The sequence below is a fragment of the Ctenopharyngodon idella genome, chromosome 10 (genome assembly GCF_019924925.1).
Source record: "Ctenopharyngodon idella isolate HZGC_01 chromosome 10, HZGC01, whole genome shotgun sequence".
Lineage (NCBI taxonomy): Eukaryota > Metazoa > Chordata > Actinopteri > Cypriniformes > Xenocyprididae > Ctenopharyngodon > Ctenopharyngodon idella.
In genome coordinates, this window is record NC_067229.1 from 39,939,816 (window position 1) to 39,958,303 (window position 18,488).

Sequence of the window (18,488 nt, forward strand, 5' to 3'; positions counted from 1 at the left end):
GGGTTAGCCATATGAGGGAACTGCATTCTAGTGCAATATACTGTAGATGTTTAGGTGGCATAGGTTTATATATTTATTATACAGTTGAGAAATATAGTTGAGAAAAAAAACGCATGTGTAACAGTATATTGGATCCGTGCATTAGCTCTTAAAGTGACAGCAGCCTAATATTCCTGCTGCCTACTGTTTTTAAATGTTAATCAAACAACAAAAGACAAAGAACAATCACACATTGCTCTTGACTAAATATATATATATATATATATATATATATATATATATATATAGATAGATAGATAGATAGATAGATATCTGTGTGTGTGTATTAATATAATATCTGGAGATATGTGGCATCAAAAAATTACTAATATTGCACTATACCTCCTTGCTATCCTCTTGGCTGTGGGCATCTTCACTAACGGAGGGCTGCCCACTTCCGCGGCGCTCAGAGAGACCTGTGCTCCACCAGTGTTCCCTCCAAGAGCCCCCACCTACACCACCTCCACTCTCAGAGAGACGTCCGAGCTTGGGCACCCCGTCCAGCCCCACATCTGAGACGGCCACCTCACCCATCTCCTTCTTCACCCCACCGTGGAAGTCCAGGAGAGGGGAGGTGGACGGCTTCTTCAGAGACTGAGCAATAGGGGTGTAGGGGAGGGAGGAGAGTGGGGAACCCAGAAGCTTGGATCCCAGCAGCGAGAGATCGGTCGGGGCCATAGAGCTGGCCTTCAATACAGGCTCCAGAGCCACCTGCTGGGCCTCCATCTCCCTCCGAGCCTGCTCAAGGATGGAGCGAATGTTCTCGTCAGAGTTGCTGGAGGAGGACGGAGGCTGAGAACTCTCAACTGCAGGAACAGAAGACAACATGTAAGTGGTCACAATCTGTTTTACCTATATAAATCACCATATTATTACTCAAAAAAAAGAGTCTACACAAAAATAACTATTCTGGCATTATATACTCATCCTCATGTTTTCCAAACCTATATGACTTACTTTCTTCTGTGGAACACAAAAGTAGAAACTTTTAAGAATGTTATGTCAGTGAAAGAATATAGTGACCACAAGCTGTCGAGCTACAAAAAGGACAAAAGAGTTCCATAAAATGACAAAATGTTGGTCTTTTTGCACAATTTTGCTATATAGACTACTGTTATGATACTCTTATGGTGTTTTTATACTCTTATATCATTTTTGGATATCGACAGCCACTGACCACATACTTCTATATCATAGAAAAGAGCAGCGATAACATTCAAAAACATCTCCTTTTGTGTTTCACAGAAGAATGAAACTCATACTGTTTTGGAAAGACATGAGGGTGAATAAATGATGACAGAACTCTCATTTTGGATGAACTACGCCTTTAAAGGGTGCCAGTAAGAGATTGCTGCCTTATGCTACCCAATAATATTGTACAATAAATTTGGTAAGTTTAACGTAAATGTAATATAGCAAAAGAACCTCTCTGTAAAGAGTTTCAAATAATAGAGTTAAAGACGTCTGTTTTCTGTGAGTTAGATCATAAAAGATTTCTCAACATGTGTATATACACTGGGTTTTTCATTGATGTATATATATAAAACATACATCGGTCATAAATCTCCATGACTCAGACTGATTTATGACTGAGAAGTTCATTGGAAGCAGTAGCGCTCTTGGCGTGGGGGGAAAATCTGGGGGGAACTTTCAACAGACAGCACAAAACCTCACCAAGTCTTAGACTGTGTGCATATATTTGGAAATAGCTGCCCGACCCTCTGTGGTAACCTGATCGCCGTTGCCTCTCCCCCACGCCGTCTGCAGTGGCAGGTGGGGAAGAGACAGTTAGTTTAATTCCGTTACACAAGCTTGGACAGGAAAAGGTAAAAGTGGGAATTTTAAACACTCAAAACAGGGAGGATACGACTCAGTATGTTACTGACTGATATAATCATTTGTTTTAGACAGTTCTTGTGCAAAATCTACATTGCAATTACAGTTTTAGCCAACATACATTACTGTTCAAAAGTTTGGAGTGGGTAAGAATTTTTTAATGTTTTTTGAATGGAGTCTCTTATATGGGAGCTTGTTTCCCCCATGAAATAAAAAATTAAAAAGGTAACTGCGACTTTGTATCTCACAATTCTGACTTTTTTTCTCGCAATTGCGAGTTTATATCTCACAAATTTGACTTTTTCTCAGAACTGCGTGTTAAAAAGTAAGAATTTTGAGTTATAAAGTAAGAACTGCATGATATAAAGTCAGAATTGCAAGTTTTAAATTCAGAATTGCATGATATAAAGTCAGAATTGTGAGTTATAAAGTCAGAATTGCGAGTTACAAAGTCAGAATTGCGAGTTATAAAGTCAGAATTGTGAGTTATAAAGTCAGAATTGTGAGATATAAAGTCAGAATTGCGAGATATAAAGTCAGAATTGCATGATATAAAGTCAGAATTGTGAGTTATAAAGTCAGAATTGAGAGATATAAAGTCAGAATTGCATGATATAAAGTCAGAATTGTGAGTTATAGTCAGAATTGCGAGATATAAAGTCAGAATTGCGTGATATAAAGTCAGAATTGTGAGTTATAAAGTCAGAATTGCATGATATAAAGTCAGAATTGCATGATATAAAGTCAGAATTGTGAGTTATAAAGTCAGAATTGCGTGATATAAAGTCAGAATTGCGTGATATAAAGTCAGAATTGCATGATATAAAGTCAGAATTGTGAGTTATAAAGTCAGAATTGCGTGATATAAAGTCAGAATTGCATGATATAAAGTCAGAATTGTGAGTTATAAAGTCAGAATTGCGTGATATAAAGTCAGAATTGCGTGATATAAAGTCAGAATTGCATGATATAAAGTCAGAATTGTGAGTTATAAAGTCAGAATTGCGTGATATAAAGTCAGAATTGCATGATATAAAGTCAGAATTGTGAGTTATAAAGTCAGAATTGCGTGATATAAAGTCAGAATTGCATGATATAAAGTCAGAATTGCGTGATATAAAGTCAGAATTGCATGATATAAAGTCAGAATTGTGAGTTATAAAGTCAGAATTGCGTGATATAAAGTCAGAATTGTGAGTTATAAAGTCAGAATTGCGTGATATAAAGTCAGAATTGCGTGATATAAAGTCAGAATTGTGAGTTATAAAGTCAGAATTGCGTGATATAAAGTCAGAATTGCGTGATATAAAGTCAGAATTGCGAGACATAAAGTCAGAATTGCGTGATATAAAGTCAGAATTGCGAGTTATAAAGTCAGAATTGCGAGTTATGAGGGGAAAAAGACTGAAGTTTTTTCTCAGAATTGCAAGTTTATATATCACAATTATGACTTTATAACTTACAATTACTGAGAAAAGTCAGAATTGCGAGATATAAACTCAATTCTGAGGAAAAAAGTCAGAATTACGAGATATAAACTATAACTTTATAAGACGTAATTGCAAGTTTATATCATTCAGTTCTGACTTTATAACTCGCAACTGAGTTTATATCGCAATTCTGAGAAAAAGTGTCAGAATTGTGAGATAAAACTCGCAATTGCAAGAAAAAAAAGTCAGAATTGCAACTTTATATCACGCAATAACTAATGTTTAACTAATGTACCTTATTATAAAGTGTTACCAAATCTTTTGTAGAATTATAAATGACTTTACTATCACTTCTGATCAATTTAATGCATCCTTGCTTTCAAAAAAAACAAAAAAACAAAACACTTACCTACCCTAACCTTTTGAACAGTAGTGTACTATATTAGTATGACGAAGCCACAATCAATTTTACAACAGAAAGCTTACTGGCTTATTTAGAAAAAGTGAATGCAACAATGATTGTATTCAGGTGACAACAGTGAGTCCTATACTACATGAAGTGACTTAACTGATTGCGGGTAAGTGGAAAACACGTGCGAATGCCTTGATCCTTGTTTTCCTGATGGCAGAAAAAGACTCACCTGCTTTCTGCACTTGTAACTCTCTCTTGGCCTGCTCCAAGATGGACTTGATGGCTTCATCAGAGCCGGTCTCAGGTGTGCGGATCCGCGTGGTGATGTTACCTGTGAAGACACGAGAAGGACATGTACCTGTGTGTGAGACATCGTGTGTAACAACATATAGATCTGTTTTGTTTTGAAATGGAGCACAATATACAATCTTTTAAATTGAAAACAGCAACAAATATTGCTATGCTCTGTACTATTTCTGCACGGCAAGAATAAACGGGTGCAAACGCAAGCTTACTTTAACAACAATCTATGCGGTATGCTAAAATAAGGCTGGCACTTTTTTATTTTATGGAAATGCAATCCTGCAACCAAACTCAATGACACAGAACTAAAAAACCATTAGCAATCGTTTGCTTGTCTATAATACTGTGTGTATCAGCACCTGCGCTGCCCCTGGCTACAGCAGCACTTCCTGTGCAAGGACTGAAACCTTTTCCTGTCCTCCACAAGTCCACAGAACAAAGAGTCGGTGAGATTTGGACAAAGTCCATGAGAAACAACAGAGCTTGTATGGAAGTATCATCAGACGGGTCGGCGCAATAATAATAAATATATATAGAGAGAGAGGGAAAAAGTGGCAGAGGGAACTGCCCAATGAGCAGTGGGCAGCGGGGCAAGGTCAGAGTCACTGGTGTGTGATGAGAGCAGCTGGACGTGTGTGTGAGGTGGAAGTAATGCTCTCTCGCCCTCTCTCTCTCTCACGCACACACACACACACACACACACACACACACAGACTAGCCACCCACAGCGCCGCCCTAGGGGAGACTCAACCACCAGTTGTAATGTGGTGGCACTGTGGATCTGCCTGAAGGATTCTGCCACACACACATATATAAACACACAAGCTGACCACGAAATAACAGGACAGACTTTTCAAGGACCTCCATGATGGAAAGTTACATTGGTTTAGACTTGATAACACACACACAAAGTTTTTTCCACAGTTTGAAACTAATCTATGAAGTCAAAGGTGTAGCATTTATTGTAAACAGCTGTCTTTAGACAGTCGGAATGAGATCTTTTTCAACACTTCTTCCAGCCCTGTCTGTCTCACTCACTTGTTTTGCAACAGATTCCAGGCCAGAGATTGAGAAGAAACAGACCAGCACAACAAAAACATACAGACACAGCGGATCTGACACTCCAGAAACCCGTAACACGAGAGGGAAGGCGTGAGACAGACCTGGCCGCGTGGAGCCTTCCGAGCCGGTTCTTCGCTTCGGAACATCCTGAAACACTCTGTTCAGGTTCTGGCCTGGGTTCTCTGTTGGAAAACAAGTGGCGGAAGATAGAAATAAAGTAAGACCAAGCCCTAAACTTCTGCTGTCCAATCATCTCCAGGGCTCAACAATAAGAATGACCCAAGTATAAGAGATTTTTTTTAGGCCTGTTGACGGAAATGTCACCTGTCCTATCAGTCAGTATTTGAATTCTGTTGATTTAGATTAGCTAACACAGATTTAGTTGTATTTCCTGGAATGACTAGTTTTCATCATATTGAATCAAAGATTTGCACCATATGCAATCATTTTTTAACAAAAGTGTGTGCATAAATCCATAGCTTCCAGAGTTTTGTTGTAATTTTATAATTTCTAGCTATTACTGCAAATTAAAAAACTAAATATATTTTTCCTTTGGTAAAGAAAACTTCAGAAATTTTTACCAATAAATTTATATTTTTATTGTTTAATATTAAATAACTCACATTTTTCTGCTTTTCAGAAAAATATATTTTATATATTATTTTTAATTTAAATAAAAAAATATAAATAGTAGGCAGCTTTATATTTGCAACCATTACAATTCAAACATTTACAAACAACAATAAAAATAGACATTACAAACACAAACAATAAGAATGAATATAATATTTAAAAAATATATTTTTTTTAATTTTGGGGTTAATTTAATTTTCAAAATAATATTAATAAATTATTATTTTTTTTTTTTATTTTTTTTTATTTTATTTTATTATAAATATTTTTTAATTGATATATATATATATATATATATATATATATTTAAATATATTTAAAAATCTAAGTATATATTTAAATTCTAGGGTAAACATGTCTTTAATGTCAAATTAAAAAAATATATATATTTCACTGAAAAGCAGAAAAAAAAAACTAAATCGTTTTCTGAAGGATTTAAAATGTGTTAAAAAAAAATAAAAAATCCTTATTGTTGAGCCCTGATCTTATATGGATATGTCAGAATGTCTTCACAGTCAGTTTTGGAAACACTTAGTAATTCTAATCCAAAGTAATACCTTTACATGGACTGATAAGTGTAAATCTCCTTTGAATGGTAGTTTGTTAAGCTTAAACACAAATCGACCTAGTCTGACCTCAAAGAAAGCCACCTGCACCCTGCAGAACTCCCTCGAGTGATTATTTCAACGTTAATGTGCTCCTTTAGCCCCAGGTCTTTGATGTGAATGAATAGGTTTTAAGGTTTTTACAAAGTTCCTACTCCCATGGGAGACCACAAGCCGACGCTATGGAGGCAGACAGCCAGACCAGACTCCCTTGAAGACGTTCCAATCCGGTGTGCAGACGCACGGGCAGCACAGTCAGCCTTTTTCAGCTCCGGTTCTGTTTCAAAACTACTGCCTCACAGCTAGACTGAACAAACTTAGACTCGGCTCAACACAGCTTCAAGGATTCGCAGCCAACTGCCCTCATATGCAAGTACTCTCGCTCACGCTGGGCTCGGCCTTGATTTGTTCGCTCTAGCTGTGAAGCACAGACTTGAGGCAAAACATAACGCTTGCAAACCGCTCTGAACTTCCTCTTCACCCGTAGGCTGAGACCGAAATGAAAGAAAGGGTAGACTCCTGAAGTTTAGCTCTAATCAACACGCCGCCTGTGCCAACTGAGTACTACTAGCATTTCCGTCAGAATCTAGTATCTAGTGTTTATGGGCTTCATGTAGTTATCTGAAGTCTCTCAATTTTAAAGGTTATTTGCACCATTCCATTGTGGATGAAAGGGTTAGGTTTAGCTTAAAGGGAATCATGGAAGCCTGCTTTCACCTACAGTTTAAAAAAAAAAAAAAAAAAAAAAAAAAAAAGCTAATTGTGACTTCATACCTCATGGTTGTGACTTTATACATCACTTTATACCTCACAAATGTGACTTTTTTACCTTACAAATGCAATTTTTTTTTTTTTTAAATTGAAACTTTAAACCTCACAAATGTACCTTTTTACCTCTAAAGTGCAACTTTTTACCTAAATACAACTTCATACCTCCCAAATGGAATTTTATTTCTCATTATTGCAACTTTATACCTCACAAATGTGTCTTCATATCTCACAAGTGCAATTTTATATTTCCCAAATGTGACGTTATTTACCTCACAAATGTTATTTTTTTACCTCACAACTTTAATTTCTCATAATTGCAAATTTATACCTCACAAATGACTTCATACCTCAAAAATGCAACTTTTACCTCAAAAACACGACTTCCTACCTCATAATTGCAATTTTACCTCATGACTTTATACCTCACATATGCAAGTTTTTACCTCACAAATGAACTTTTTTTTCACAAATTCGACTACACTTCTCATAATTGTGACTTTATACCTCACAAACATGACTTAATACTTCAAAAATGTTAATTTTACCTCACAAATGCAAGTTTTTACCTCACAATTGCAATTGTATATCTCATAAATTAATATATACCTCACAAATGAGACTTCATACCTCACAATTGTGACTTTATAATAGCTCACAAATAAGACTTCATACCTCAAAAATGCGATTTCCTATCTAATAATTTCAACTTTATATCTCACAAATGAGACTTTATACCTCACAATTGCAACTTTATACCTCACAACTACAACTTTACACCTCAAAAACACAACTTCATCTCTCACAATTGCAACATTATATCTCAAATTAATTTATACCTCACAAATGAGACTTCATACCTCACAATTGTGACTTAATAACTCACAAATACGACTTCATACCTCAAAAACGATTTCCTATCTAATAATTTCAACTTTATACCTCACAAATAAGACTTTATACCTCAAAATTGCAAGTTTATACCTCACAACTACAACTTCACACCTCAAAAACACAACTTCATCTCTCACAATTGCAAATTTATATCTCATAATTGTAACACTATATGCCAGAAATGTGACCTCATATCTCACAAATGCAACTTCATGTCTCAATTGCCACTTCATCTCACAAATTTTATTTCTCACAGTGTTACTTTGGATCTTATTTTAAATTTTCACAATTACCTATTGTTTTTTTTTTTTTTTTTTACTGAGGCAGAAACAAGCTTCCATAAGGGGTAGTACAGCTGGATCACAGCAATCGCAAAGCACTGCCCTCTCGTTGCACATATTTGACTATTTAAAGTATCCGACTTGTCTCTTTAAAGGAATATGTGCTCCGTGAGACTGTTAACATTAGTGTGCCCATGTTTAAGTTGCTTACATGTGAGAGAAATAATCATGCTGTTACTGAGCACATTTTAATTGCATGCATAATGTTTGAAAATAAACGTGCGTTGGGAGATCATCTGAGATAACAAGGTTAAGTCTTTTCCTCAAGCTCTGTTACTGACCTCTCTGCCTGCCCTGGATGCTCCTCAGCGCCAGGATGTTCTGCTCATCAGACAGGAAGTGCTTCATCTTGTGAAACGGCTCTTTGCCACGGATGGTTAACTTGCTCCAGGGTTTGGGTCGAGCCAGAATCTCACTGACAGAGCCTTGGGACAGACCCAGAACATAATGGCCGAACACACGCTGGCCGATGTTGTGTTTGATCAGCTGCTCCTTGACCTGTCGAGCGATCTCAGCCGTGTCCATTTCCTCCCCTTCCGACGTGCTGCCCGCGCCCTCCGACTGGCTGGGGGAGGGCGCCATGCCATTAACCTCCGGGCTGCCCGCTGACTGAGGGGGTAGGGGGCTGGAGAGAGAGTTGGTTGTAGCGTAATGGGGCGGCCCGAACAGCACAGAACTTGGAGAAGGGTCCTGGAGGGCTTTGGTGTAGATGGTTTGCATGAGCTGCCTCTGAAGAAGAGAGTTGAGTGCCATTTTTCCAGCCAGTGGGGGGAACGTGGCGCCCACGCTGGCCATGCCGGGGGTAAAGAAGTCTGGCCCGATGCCCGTGGGGGAAAAAGGGTGGGTACCATTGGCACTGGCAGCGGATTCGGAGGTAGCGGTGCCCGTCCTCATCAAAAGCTGAGGGGAGGGGGGAGGAGGAGACCCCTGGAGCGTGGTAGTGACTGGAGTGGCAGGAAGACGCTGAGGGTTTTCCACTGTAGTTTCTTTATTTTTCCGCCCCAATGATCCTGTAAAACAAACCAAAGGGTGATGAGAAAAATCCTGGATACTGATTTAGACTGAAACTAAATATATTTTAAGGGATCCTTGATTATGATTTCACTTTTTTAACTTTAGTTAGTGTGTAATGTTGCTGTTTGAGCATAAACAACATCTGCAAAGTTACAACATACAAAGTTCAAAGCAAAGGGAGATCTTTTCTTTTACAAAGATCACTTTTTAAGGACTACAACAAACGGCTGGTAGGGACTACAACAAGTTTCTTCCCCGGTTGGTGACATCACAAACCCCAAAATTGACATAAACCCTGCCCCCAGGAACACACAACAAAGGAGGTGAAGTCATGTTGGGCTGCTTTAGAGACGAGGAAGAGTTGTTGTAGTAGAGTGTTGTTGCCATGCAGTCATTTTACGCCAGACTGCTTCACAAACGAGGGTCAATTCAATGCTGGATTTGCACAAAAGATTAACATGACGGCACATGCTAGTCGATGAGTTCAATCAGCTCCACAGCAACTACATAAATTTATCCACTAACCGTTCAGAAATGTCCAGTTGCATTCTATAAGTTGTAACTTCTTCTTGAGTATCTCCATCAATGCTGAACACCGTTACTGACAATCATCATTTTGGCTGCGTGAGATTCTCCAGCTTTGTTGTTGTTGAGCAACCGAAGTGCAAGCTGTTAAAGCTCCACCCTCTTTCGGAAAGCAGGGAGGCAGCAGCAGCTCATTCACATTTAAAGGGACACACAAAAATGGCGTGTTTTTGCTCACACCCACATAGCGGCGAATTTGACAAGCTATAATAAATGATCCTGTGGGGTATTTTGGGCTGAAACTTCACAGACACATTCTCAGAGACTTATATTACATCTTGTGAAAAGGGGCATAATAGGTCCCCTTTAAGACATAAATGCAAAGTAAAATCCTGTCAGGGTGATTTTGTATCATCCTGAAGGGTTTTATTTTGGGATACTGGCCAACTAACTGAACATTCACTAATCACATGGCAACTTAATGAATAAATGGATAAGAAATATTAAAATATTGATTAAAGTTTAATTTTAATTTTAATTAAGTCAAATTTAATTTTGTAAAAGAAAGAGAACATACTAGAGACATAAAACTAGCATTATGAAATCGGTTACCTGGAACAGTTTAGCAATCATTATAGAAAAATATATGAATACAGAATGGCATTTGACCAGTCACAATCAAGTATTCCAGAGAGCTGTGTAATAGGACTATAACTCCAGTGATATCCTGTACACGGTCACTGTACATAAAGAACATTTTGTTATCGTAGTTCTTGACTTTAAGCCACTTTTTATGGAAATGGGACAGGAAATCATTTAGAGCAGTAATTGGATTGAAACACATAGAAGGCCAGATTCAAACCACAGCCGTATCTGTTTCCATCTTTTTAAAGTTTTTTCCCCCCAATAACTCAACCTAAAATTAATCTGAAATGTCCTGAATGAATTTGATCAAAAAAGAAAAAAAAAACACGAGCAGAAACAAAGCGCCAAACACTTGCTCTGCACGCTTCAAGGAAATCTGTGGTGTATGTGTGCGTATGTGCCACAGGCTGATGTTTAACACTGATCTCCTCTGAGGTCTGTAGACTAGCAGGCATGTCCAGAGATATCAGGCCAGGCAACTGTGCGTGGGCTACCTGCTCATGCTGTGGGGACTGCTCACTGCAAGGGATTGTGGGTGTCAGTACGGTTATCCTTTTTGCCATGACAAAACACCTCTGCTGTGTGCACTTCCATAACAATACCATCACTTTATACAATGGTGGCAAAATCAATATCCAGTGCAACAGAATTCTGTTGGTCGTCAGAGACAGATACATGCTACGATCACACATGATTCTCTGTCTTTGCCGTCAGCAGCGAATGCCAGGTTTAAAAATGCAAAATTTGTGATAGAAAGTCACATTTAAAACGCAAATTAAATGTATGATCTCCATAGGGGTGTCTAGAGGTGTTCTGTAATGACATTTTCAACCTCACACATACAGAGCGTAGTCGAAAGGGCAGGAAAAGGGAAATAAGGCCTAATTATCACATTGGTCTCCGCTAGCCGTTCAGGATTTATGCAAGCCCCAGGTGACCTGATCTCCTACAAGCCAAAACCTAATATTTTGCTGCCTCTAGAAAAGGATGAACTGACCTTAACAACACGGGTGCCTCCAAACCTAACTCGTCACTATCAGTATGATCTGTTACAATATTTATTCGGTTTTTTTTTTTCTTGGGGCTAAATAAAATCATTCAGCTAAAGTTCTGAAAGTTTTATTAGGTCATGTTGCACATCCTACTGGATTTTAGGTGAAGTTAGGTTTGAAAAAATAAATAAATAAATAAATAAATAAATAAATCAATAAATCACCAAAAATTGCTGTGTGTAAGCTGCAAATTTGCAATTTTCCAGCAGCTGGAATTTAATGTTCCTCGGAAGAGGCTGGACACTGTGGAAACTCACCACTGATTTCACTGTTGGCCAGTCGTTTCAAAGTGCTCTCTGACAGCTGGCTATGGTCTTTCCCTGTCAGCAACATCTCCAAAGGCTTGGACAAGTCCTAAAATGAAGGATAATGAGGGAGAGGAAAAAAAACACAGGAAGGAAACAAAAAGGAAGTGAGGAAGGAAGTAAAAAAGGCGGCGACAATTGAAGGAACAAAAACAAAAGGAAAATTGTTTGTAAGGAAAGTAAGGAAGAAAAGAAGAATGAAAAGAAACAAATGCAAAGTTTTAGAAAGGAAGTAAGTGAAGAAGGACGTAAGAAAACAGACAGAAAGGAAAAGAAAGGAAGTGAGAAAGGAAGGAACGAAGGAAGAAGGGAAATGAAGGAAGAAAGGAAGGAAAGAAGGATGAAATAAACAAAAGCAAAGTTATGGAAAGCAAAGAAAGGAAGGAAATAAACAAGGGAAGAAAATTTAAAAAAGTGAGGAAAGGGGAGGAAGTAATGAAGGAAGGGAACAGAAAACGTCAGGAAGGAAAGGGAAGGAAGAAAACAGACAGAAAGGAAAAGAAAGGAAATGAGAAAGGAAGGAAAGAAGGAAGAAGGGAAATGGAGGCATAAAGAAACATGGAGAGTTATAGGAAGAAAGGAAGGAAATGAGGGATGAAAGAAACAAAAGGAAAGTTATGGAAAGGAAAGAAAGGAAGAAGGGAAAGTAAGACATAAGGAAATAAGGAAAGTTATGGGAAGGAAGGAAGGAAGGAAGGAAGGAAGGAAGGGAAATGAAGAATGAAAGAAACAAAAGGAAAGTTATGGAAAGGAAAGAAAGAAATGAAATAAACAAGGGAAACATTTTTTAAAAAAAGTGAGGAAATGAAAGGAAGTTATGAAGGAAATAAAATAAAATAAAATAAAATAAAATAAAATAAAATAAAATAAATGAGGAATGAAGGAAAGAAGGGAGAAAGAATATAAAACAAACAAAAGAAAAGTTATAGGAAGAAAAAAAGGAAGGAACAAAATAAGAATGAAAGAATGAAACGTTAAGAAAACAACAGCAAAAAATCTCAGATATCAGCTTTCAGATGAATTTCAATTCATGACATGATATTCAAAATTTAAAGGACAAATCAATACAAATCAACTTCATTCTTTCTAATGGCATGACGTCTTACCTGTGCTGAAGAGTGATGATCTGATGAGTTGTGCTCGACTGATTTCAGGGTGCTGGTGAGTAAAAAAAAAAAAAAAATAGCGTACATATTAAAATAATGGGGCTACAAGCATAAAAAATGCCATCACTTTCTGTTTCAGGTCAAGAAATGAACGCTTAATAGGCGTTGGCTCAGCATTCGTGATTCAAAAATTCCTGTGACACCTACAATCACGTTACCCAAATTAACCTGTGCGCCTAGCCACACTCTACCCAGCGCTGATCTGTTATCTATGGATTAAACTGGGCCATTTTCAAAAGCCTTTTGGGTGAAAACACTCATTATATTACGGTGGAATGTGCCTCGAGTAGACAACAAGCTATCAATATACATTCAGCAAAGCGGCTTTTTAGGCCGATCATCAGACTAGCAGAGATCTTAACAACACCCTCTATTCATGGATTACTTGCTTTATAAGTCCCAATTGGGAATATTACGCCTAAAATCGAGTTATGCAACGGACAGCCAGACATCTCCCGAAGCCTCCCAACACACACACCGATAGCACAGACGAGCGGCCGAGCCAAAAACACACATATCACTCAATTAGGTTATCGCCGATGCAAACTACGTTAGCCTCCTCATTACAGCTGTGGCTGGAGATGAAACGCAGCAATCCCTCAGTCCTGTGCAGAAACCACTCCGACAACAAAGCGTGCTTAATCCGCTTTTCTCAAAAATAAGACCCAATACTCCTTGCATACCTAAGGTTCTTTGAATTTATTAAACAGAACAGAGATTACCGCTGAGTAAAATTCCTTCTGGTAAAATATGGGAATAAAAGATCCACGCGCAGACGGAGTTTGGCGATCTCTGCGGTTCATATCTTAGCTGGCTGTACTACATCAGATCAAATTCAGTACGTCTGACTGTAAAGTTCAAGACCACCAGGTAATGAGAACTCATAGTTCGAGGCCTGCAGCAAGAAAGGACGGGAAAGATACATGCATAATGGAGCGGCAGATAAAGGTTAAGAATGGTCTGAGGGTCTGAGGTGGATAAACAAGACCAGGTCAGGTCACGCCAAACACAACCTTTGCTTATTTAGACCTCCGTAACAGTCAATTCATGGTATTACATACTTGAATATCACATTAACGTTCCCATCTGCATTAAAATAATGTTAATATTGCTAAAATATTCACACAAATGTGAAGGAAAAGTCTGAAGCATCAGGATTATTTGCGCTGACAGAATTAGCGCTTTGGAACTTACCCAAGTTCTCGTTTGATCTCCTCGTAGTCTGACTGCTCTTGAAGCTTTTCTTCAAGTTGCTGGGGAGGGGAAAAGGCAGATATACTTATTTATAAGCAAATTTGTAATGTGTATCAGTGTATGAACTGTATTATAAACTCTGAAATCTCACAATATTCACTTTAGGGAGGCACTTTAAATGTATGAAAACCATCCCCTTGGAATTATAAGGTTCTATCTGACATTTTTGTCAAAATTGAGTTATTCACATATTCTTATTCTGTGACAACTTATTTACATTATGTGATTTTTTTTTTTATGTTGTGTACATTTTGGGACTTTTTATTTAGAGAACAAAAAAAAATTCTATTTACAAAGTTGAATGGAATGCAAAAACTTTGAAGCTCAATATGCTCAGAATGCAGATAGAACCTTATAATTCCATGGGGATGAAATTCTGTCAATGTTTCGGTCACAATGACCTTAAAAGGTGGCATAGAGGGTCTACAAAAAATGTTACATAGACAGCAAACAGCATATGATTTTGGCATTGGTAAGTAATGACAGATTTAAAAAAAATAATAATAATAAATTGTGCACTATCCCTTTAAGAAGCTCAAAATACATAGAATTTCAACAGATACAAACCATGAAACATGTCTTTCCCATTAAAAATTGATAATTTTTTATTGATAATAAAATTACAAATAAATTAAATTAAAAATTAAACTGAAACCATAATATTTTTGTTCATATACACCGCCGTTCAGAAGTTTGGGATTAGTAAGACTTAATATTAGTAATATTTTAATTTGGCAAGGATGTGTTAAATTGATCAAAAGTGATAGCAGCAATACATGTAAAGTGACAAAATATTTCTTTCAAATTCATTTTTAAATAAAAATTTGTTCAGCTCAGGAAAAAATTACATTTTAAAATATATTAAAACTGAAACACAAGGATAAGCCACTATGGATAATAGTATTATAAATTTATATATAAATTTTCCATTCTCATATAATTTCAAACTTTGAGTAAATATTTTGAAATTAAGTATACAAAATTTGGCTATTTTGTGTAATTTATTTTTTACTGTTTATTTGCTATCAGCTGTTTTGTGTAATTTATTTTTTACTGTTTATTTGCTATCAGCCGTTCTGCTTTCTATATAACGCCTATTAAAAAACCTATGCCGCTCAACCACTATTTCGAATGTGTGTCGAGAACGTGTATGCGCTCATGAATCCCGCAGCACTGCACATGCTCAGATTCTGCAGTAGAACTTGAGTCCGCTACAGGCAGGGCAGATCAGAGTAGTCTCTGCGTGTGAGGCTCAGCGAAGGCTTCGTCTCAGCTCAGTCTCCTGCCATCCAACCAGCTGTCATTCAAACTCTAAACATTCACTGCATGGGTCACATGGCTCGTGTGAGTCGCTGCAACATTTACAGGCCTGTCCTGCAGCCGCAGAGCAGAGATCTGACTGCTGCCACGAGCAGGACCATTCGCTTCATCCAGCATGAAATGACGAGTTGAAACAGCCCGTGTCTGGAGTCCAGTGTTAATGTGACTTTAGATGGGCCGCAGCTCCATAATGAACCACCAGGCTCTTTCACTTGTCCTTGCTACAGCTGCTTAGTGAACCTTAAGAGAGGAGCTTCTTCATTTATGCTTATATAAGGCTATGAGGTACAGCGATTTTACCACAGTAAAGGAGTGCAATGCAACACAGGAATTTTATATACCACTAACACTGTAAACACATGATCAGAGTGTTCAATATTGGCTGGAGGGCACAAATTACGCCCAACTTGATATATTACCTATATCTTTCATTAATACGCTTCATATTAGCCACTGGTCTGACTGACCTTTAGTAGGGCCTCTTTGGAGCTCAGCTGCTGCTCAAGCTGGCTGATCTGATTGGTGGAGGTTTCGCTGAGCTGGGCCAGACTGGCCTGGAGTCTCTGAACGTCCTCGGCTAAACGCTCCACCTCCCTCTCCTTCGCACCCAACTCTGCCTCCAGACTGCTGCAAGATAGCGCCTCCAGAGTCTTGTCCTGTACACACAAATACACACATTTTACAATGCTGCACTGACAACGTAAACGGTAACACTTCCTGTTAGCCTATTTAAACGCTAATTTCTGTGTTTCCCAAGCAGTGCAATGTGAATTGCTATTCTGTAGGAAAAGTGCTATTCAAATAAACCTGCCTTATCAAGCATGTTATATTGTGTAAAGTATCATGAAGGTATTTTAAATGCACTATATTTATAACACCTTATAATGTACACTGCAATTGTTTCATAATTATAACCAGTTAAACTATAACAGTATTATATTACTTACGATTAATTATGTTTACATATTTAATGCTGTTAATATTCGTTCATTATTTTATCATACATTTATTTACTAATTACAAATACATGAATATTAAAATGTATTGATATATTACATTTAAATATTGATTTATTAAATATATTATAATATATTAATGAATTATATTTCATTAATTATATATATATATATATATATATATATATACACACACATATATACACACACACACACACACACACACATACATACATATATACACATATACACACACACACACAAATAAAAATTATGAACTGGCTACACTTATTTATTGTGAATGCATTATAATAAAAATTATAATCATAGATATAATTATATATTATAATAAAATTATAGAAAGTATTATAATATAAATACTTTTATAATTATTTAAAAATCTGACATTAATCGTGATTTGGTCTTTTTTGACAGCCCTAATTGATTAATCTTTATGTTATAATATTATTAAAAATAATTACAGTATCAATTATAGTAATTTATATTTAATTTTTCAATATATTGCAATTCTGAACTAATTACACTTATTTACACCAACATTAATGTATAGTGCACTGGGAATACCTTCATAATGCATTATATTAATATAGGCTTCATGGAAAGTGTTCCCACATAGCCATTCCCTCCTTTATTCTCCCTCTTTCTGCCCCTCTCTCTACAGTACAGGCATGCAGAGAATCACTCTTACCATTTCTGGTGCTTTCTGGATCTGATTGGATGGTTGCAGGGTCTTGCCAGCTGAAGTGAGCTGCTCCCTCAGACTCACGGCCTCCCTCTCTGCCGCCTCGGCCCTCTGTGGGCCACAAACAGAACAAATGGGTGAAAAATTGCCATGGTTGAGGATTCATAACCATTATATCAACCGACGTTTATGAATTGTGAAGACTGGGAGCTAAAAGATCACAGGCCTGTTTTTATGTGGCTGGGCTGAAAAATGTTAACTGAACTCACATGGGTGCTACTTGGCTGAGTGCTCTAGTATTCAAGCTAAAGTATGTCAAGGTATGTACGGTTGGTTGAGTCACAGAATATGCAAATCACACAGAATTCATTTTAAATAAAGATTGTGGTGTTAATTCATTTGCTGCCCAAGAATGGATGCCTGACCTAAAGACAAACGGCTGGATTCATGATGAGACTTCAAAAGTTAAATATATTGTAAAAGCTGCTTAAAGCATTCAACCTTTAGCTGCACCGAATTCAACACCACCATCTTTATGCATTTATGGTAATGACAAGCTTAATTATGCTAATTTATTCTAAACGTCTACGTAACAAGTCTTACCAAATGTTCTTTTTTCTGTTGATTGGAATAATAATGCTAATGAAAACAATGATTATAAACTTTTTACTCGGGTGTTTGTTTATTGCTTGCCCTACATTTTCAAAAACATAAAAGTTTCAGAGACGAGCAAACAGATTTTACAGTTTACAAAAAGATACATTCAGAAAAATGGAAGTTTTGAGTATTTTAGCAAGAAATAAGTCAAGAAGAAATAAATTAATAACATTATATAATAATATATAATAAAACGTTCCTAAAGATCTGCTTTCCCAAACTTATAAGGTCAGAAAAACAATAGACTGACAATAAAACAGAATCCCCCGAAATGCACAAAACCCATAAAAAGGCAAGAGATTCTTTATATTGCATCACATAAAAGATCTGATATCCATTTAGATTTAGCCGTTGGGGCTCACAGCTCAAAAAAAGTGCAAGGGAATGATGGATTTCTTCCAAAAGGAAAGCAGATGGAGGGAATTAGGATATGTAGAACTTGGATGTATGTGACTCCAATAAAGTTGTGTGTGCTAATAAAAGAAATTTGCAAACTAGCACTACAACTTCTGTACAGTCCATTAGACCAGAGGTATTAATAAAAGACCTAAACAAGCTGTTATTGTGT

General features: G+C 37.1%; 1 protein-coding gene and 1 long non-coding RNA gene across 13 annotated transcripts in view; one reads left to right on the top strand and one right to left on the bottom strand.

The window, feature by feature from the left end:
* cux1a (cut-like homeobox 1a) overlaps positions 1 to 18,488 on the bottom strand; it is a 131,393-nt gene that overhangs the window by 20,443 nt on the left and 92,462 nt on the right. For 7 of the 12 annotated variants that reach the window (XM_051907852.1, XM_051907857.1, XM_051907849.1 and 4 more), the window contains 10 exons: positions 17,270 to 17,374; positions 16,072 to 16,260; positions 14,225 to 14,283; positions 12,971 to 13,022; positions 11,817 to 11,913; positions 8,605 to 9,333; positions 5,184 to 5,264; positions 3,947 to 4,048; positions 1,714 to 1,800; positions 382 to 845 (listed from right to left, as the gene is read on the bottom strand). In XM_051907852.1, the coding sequence (XP_051763812.1) occupies positions 382 to 845; positions 1,714 to 1,800; positions 3,947 to 4,048; positions 5,184 to 5,264; positions 8,605 to 9,333; positions 11,817 to 11,913; positions 12,971 to 13,022; positions 14,225 to 14,283; positions 16,072 to 16,260; positions 17,270 to 17,374 (1,965 nt within the window). The remainder of the gene's footprint in view (positions 1 to 381; positions 846 to 1,713; positions 1,801 to 3,946; positions 4,049 to 5,183; positions 5,265 to 8,604; positions 9,334 to 11,816; positions 11,914 to 12,970; positions 13,023 to 14,224; positions 14,284 to 16,071; positions 16,261 to 17,269; positions 17,375 to 18,488) is intronic. The other 5 variants (XM_051907854.1, XM_051907861.1, XM_051907855.1 and 2 more) reach the window with 3 other exon arrangements.
* LOC127520098 (uncharacterized) lies at positions 651 to 17,933 on the top strand. Its single transcript, XR_007932043.1, has 3 exons — positions 651 to 867; positions 5,073 to 5,299; positions 17,243 to 17,933. It is a non-coding gene; the product is annotated as an uncharacterized LOC127520098 (long non-coding RNA).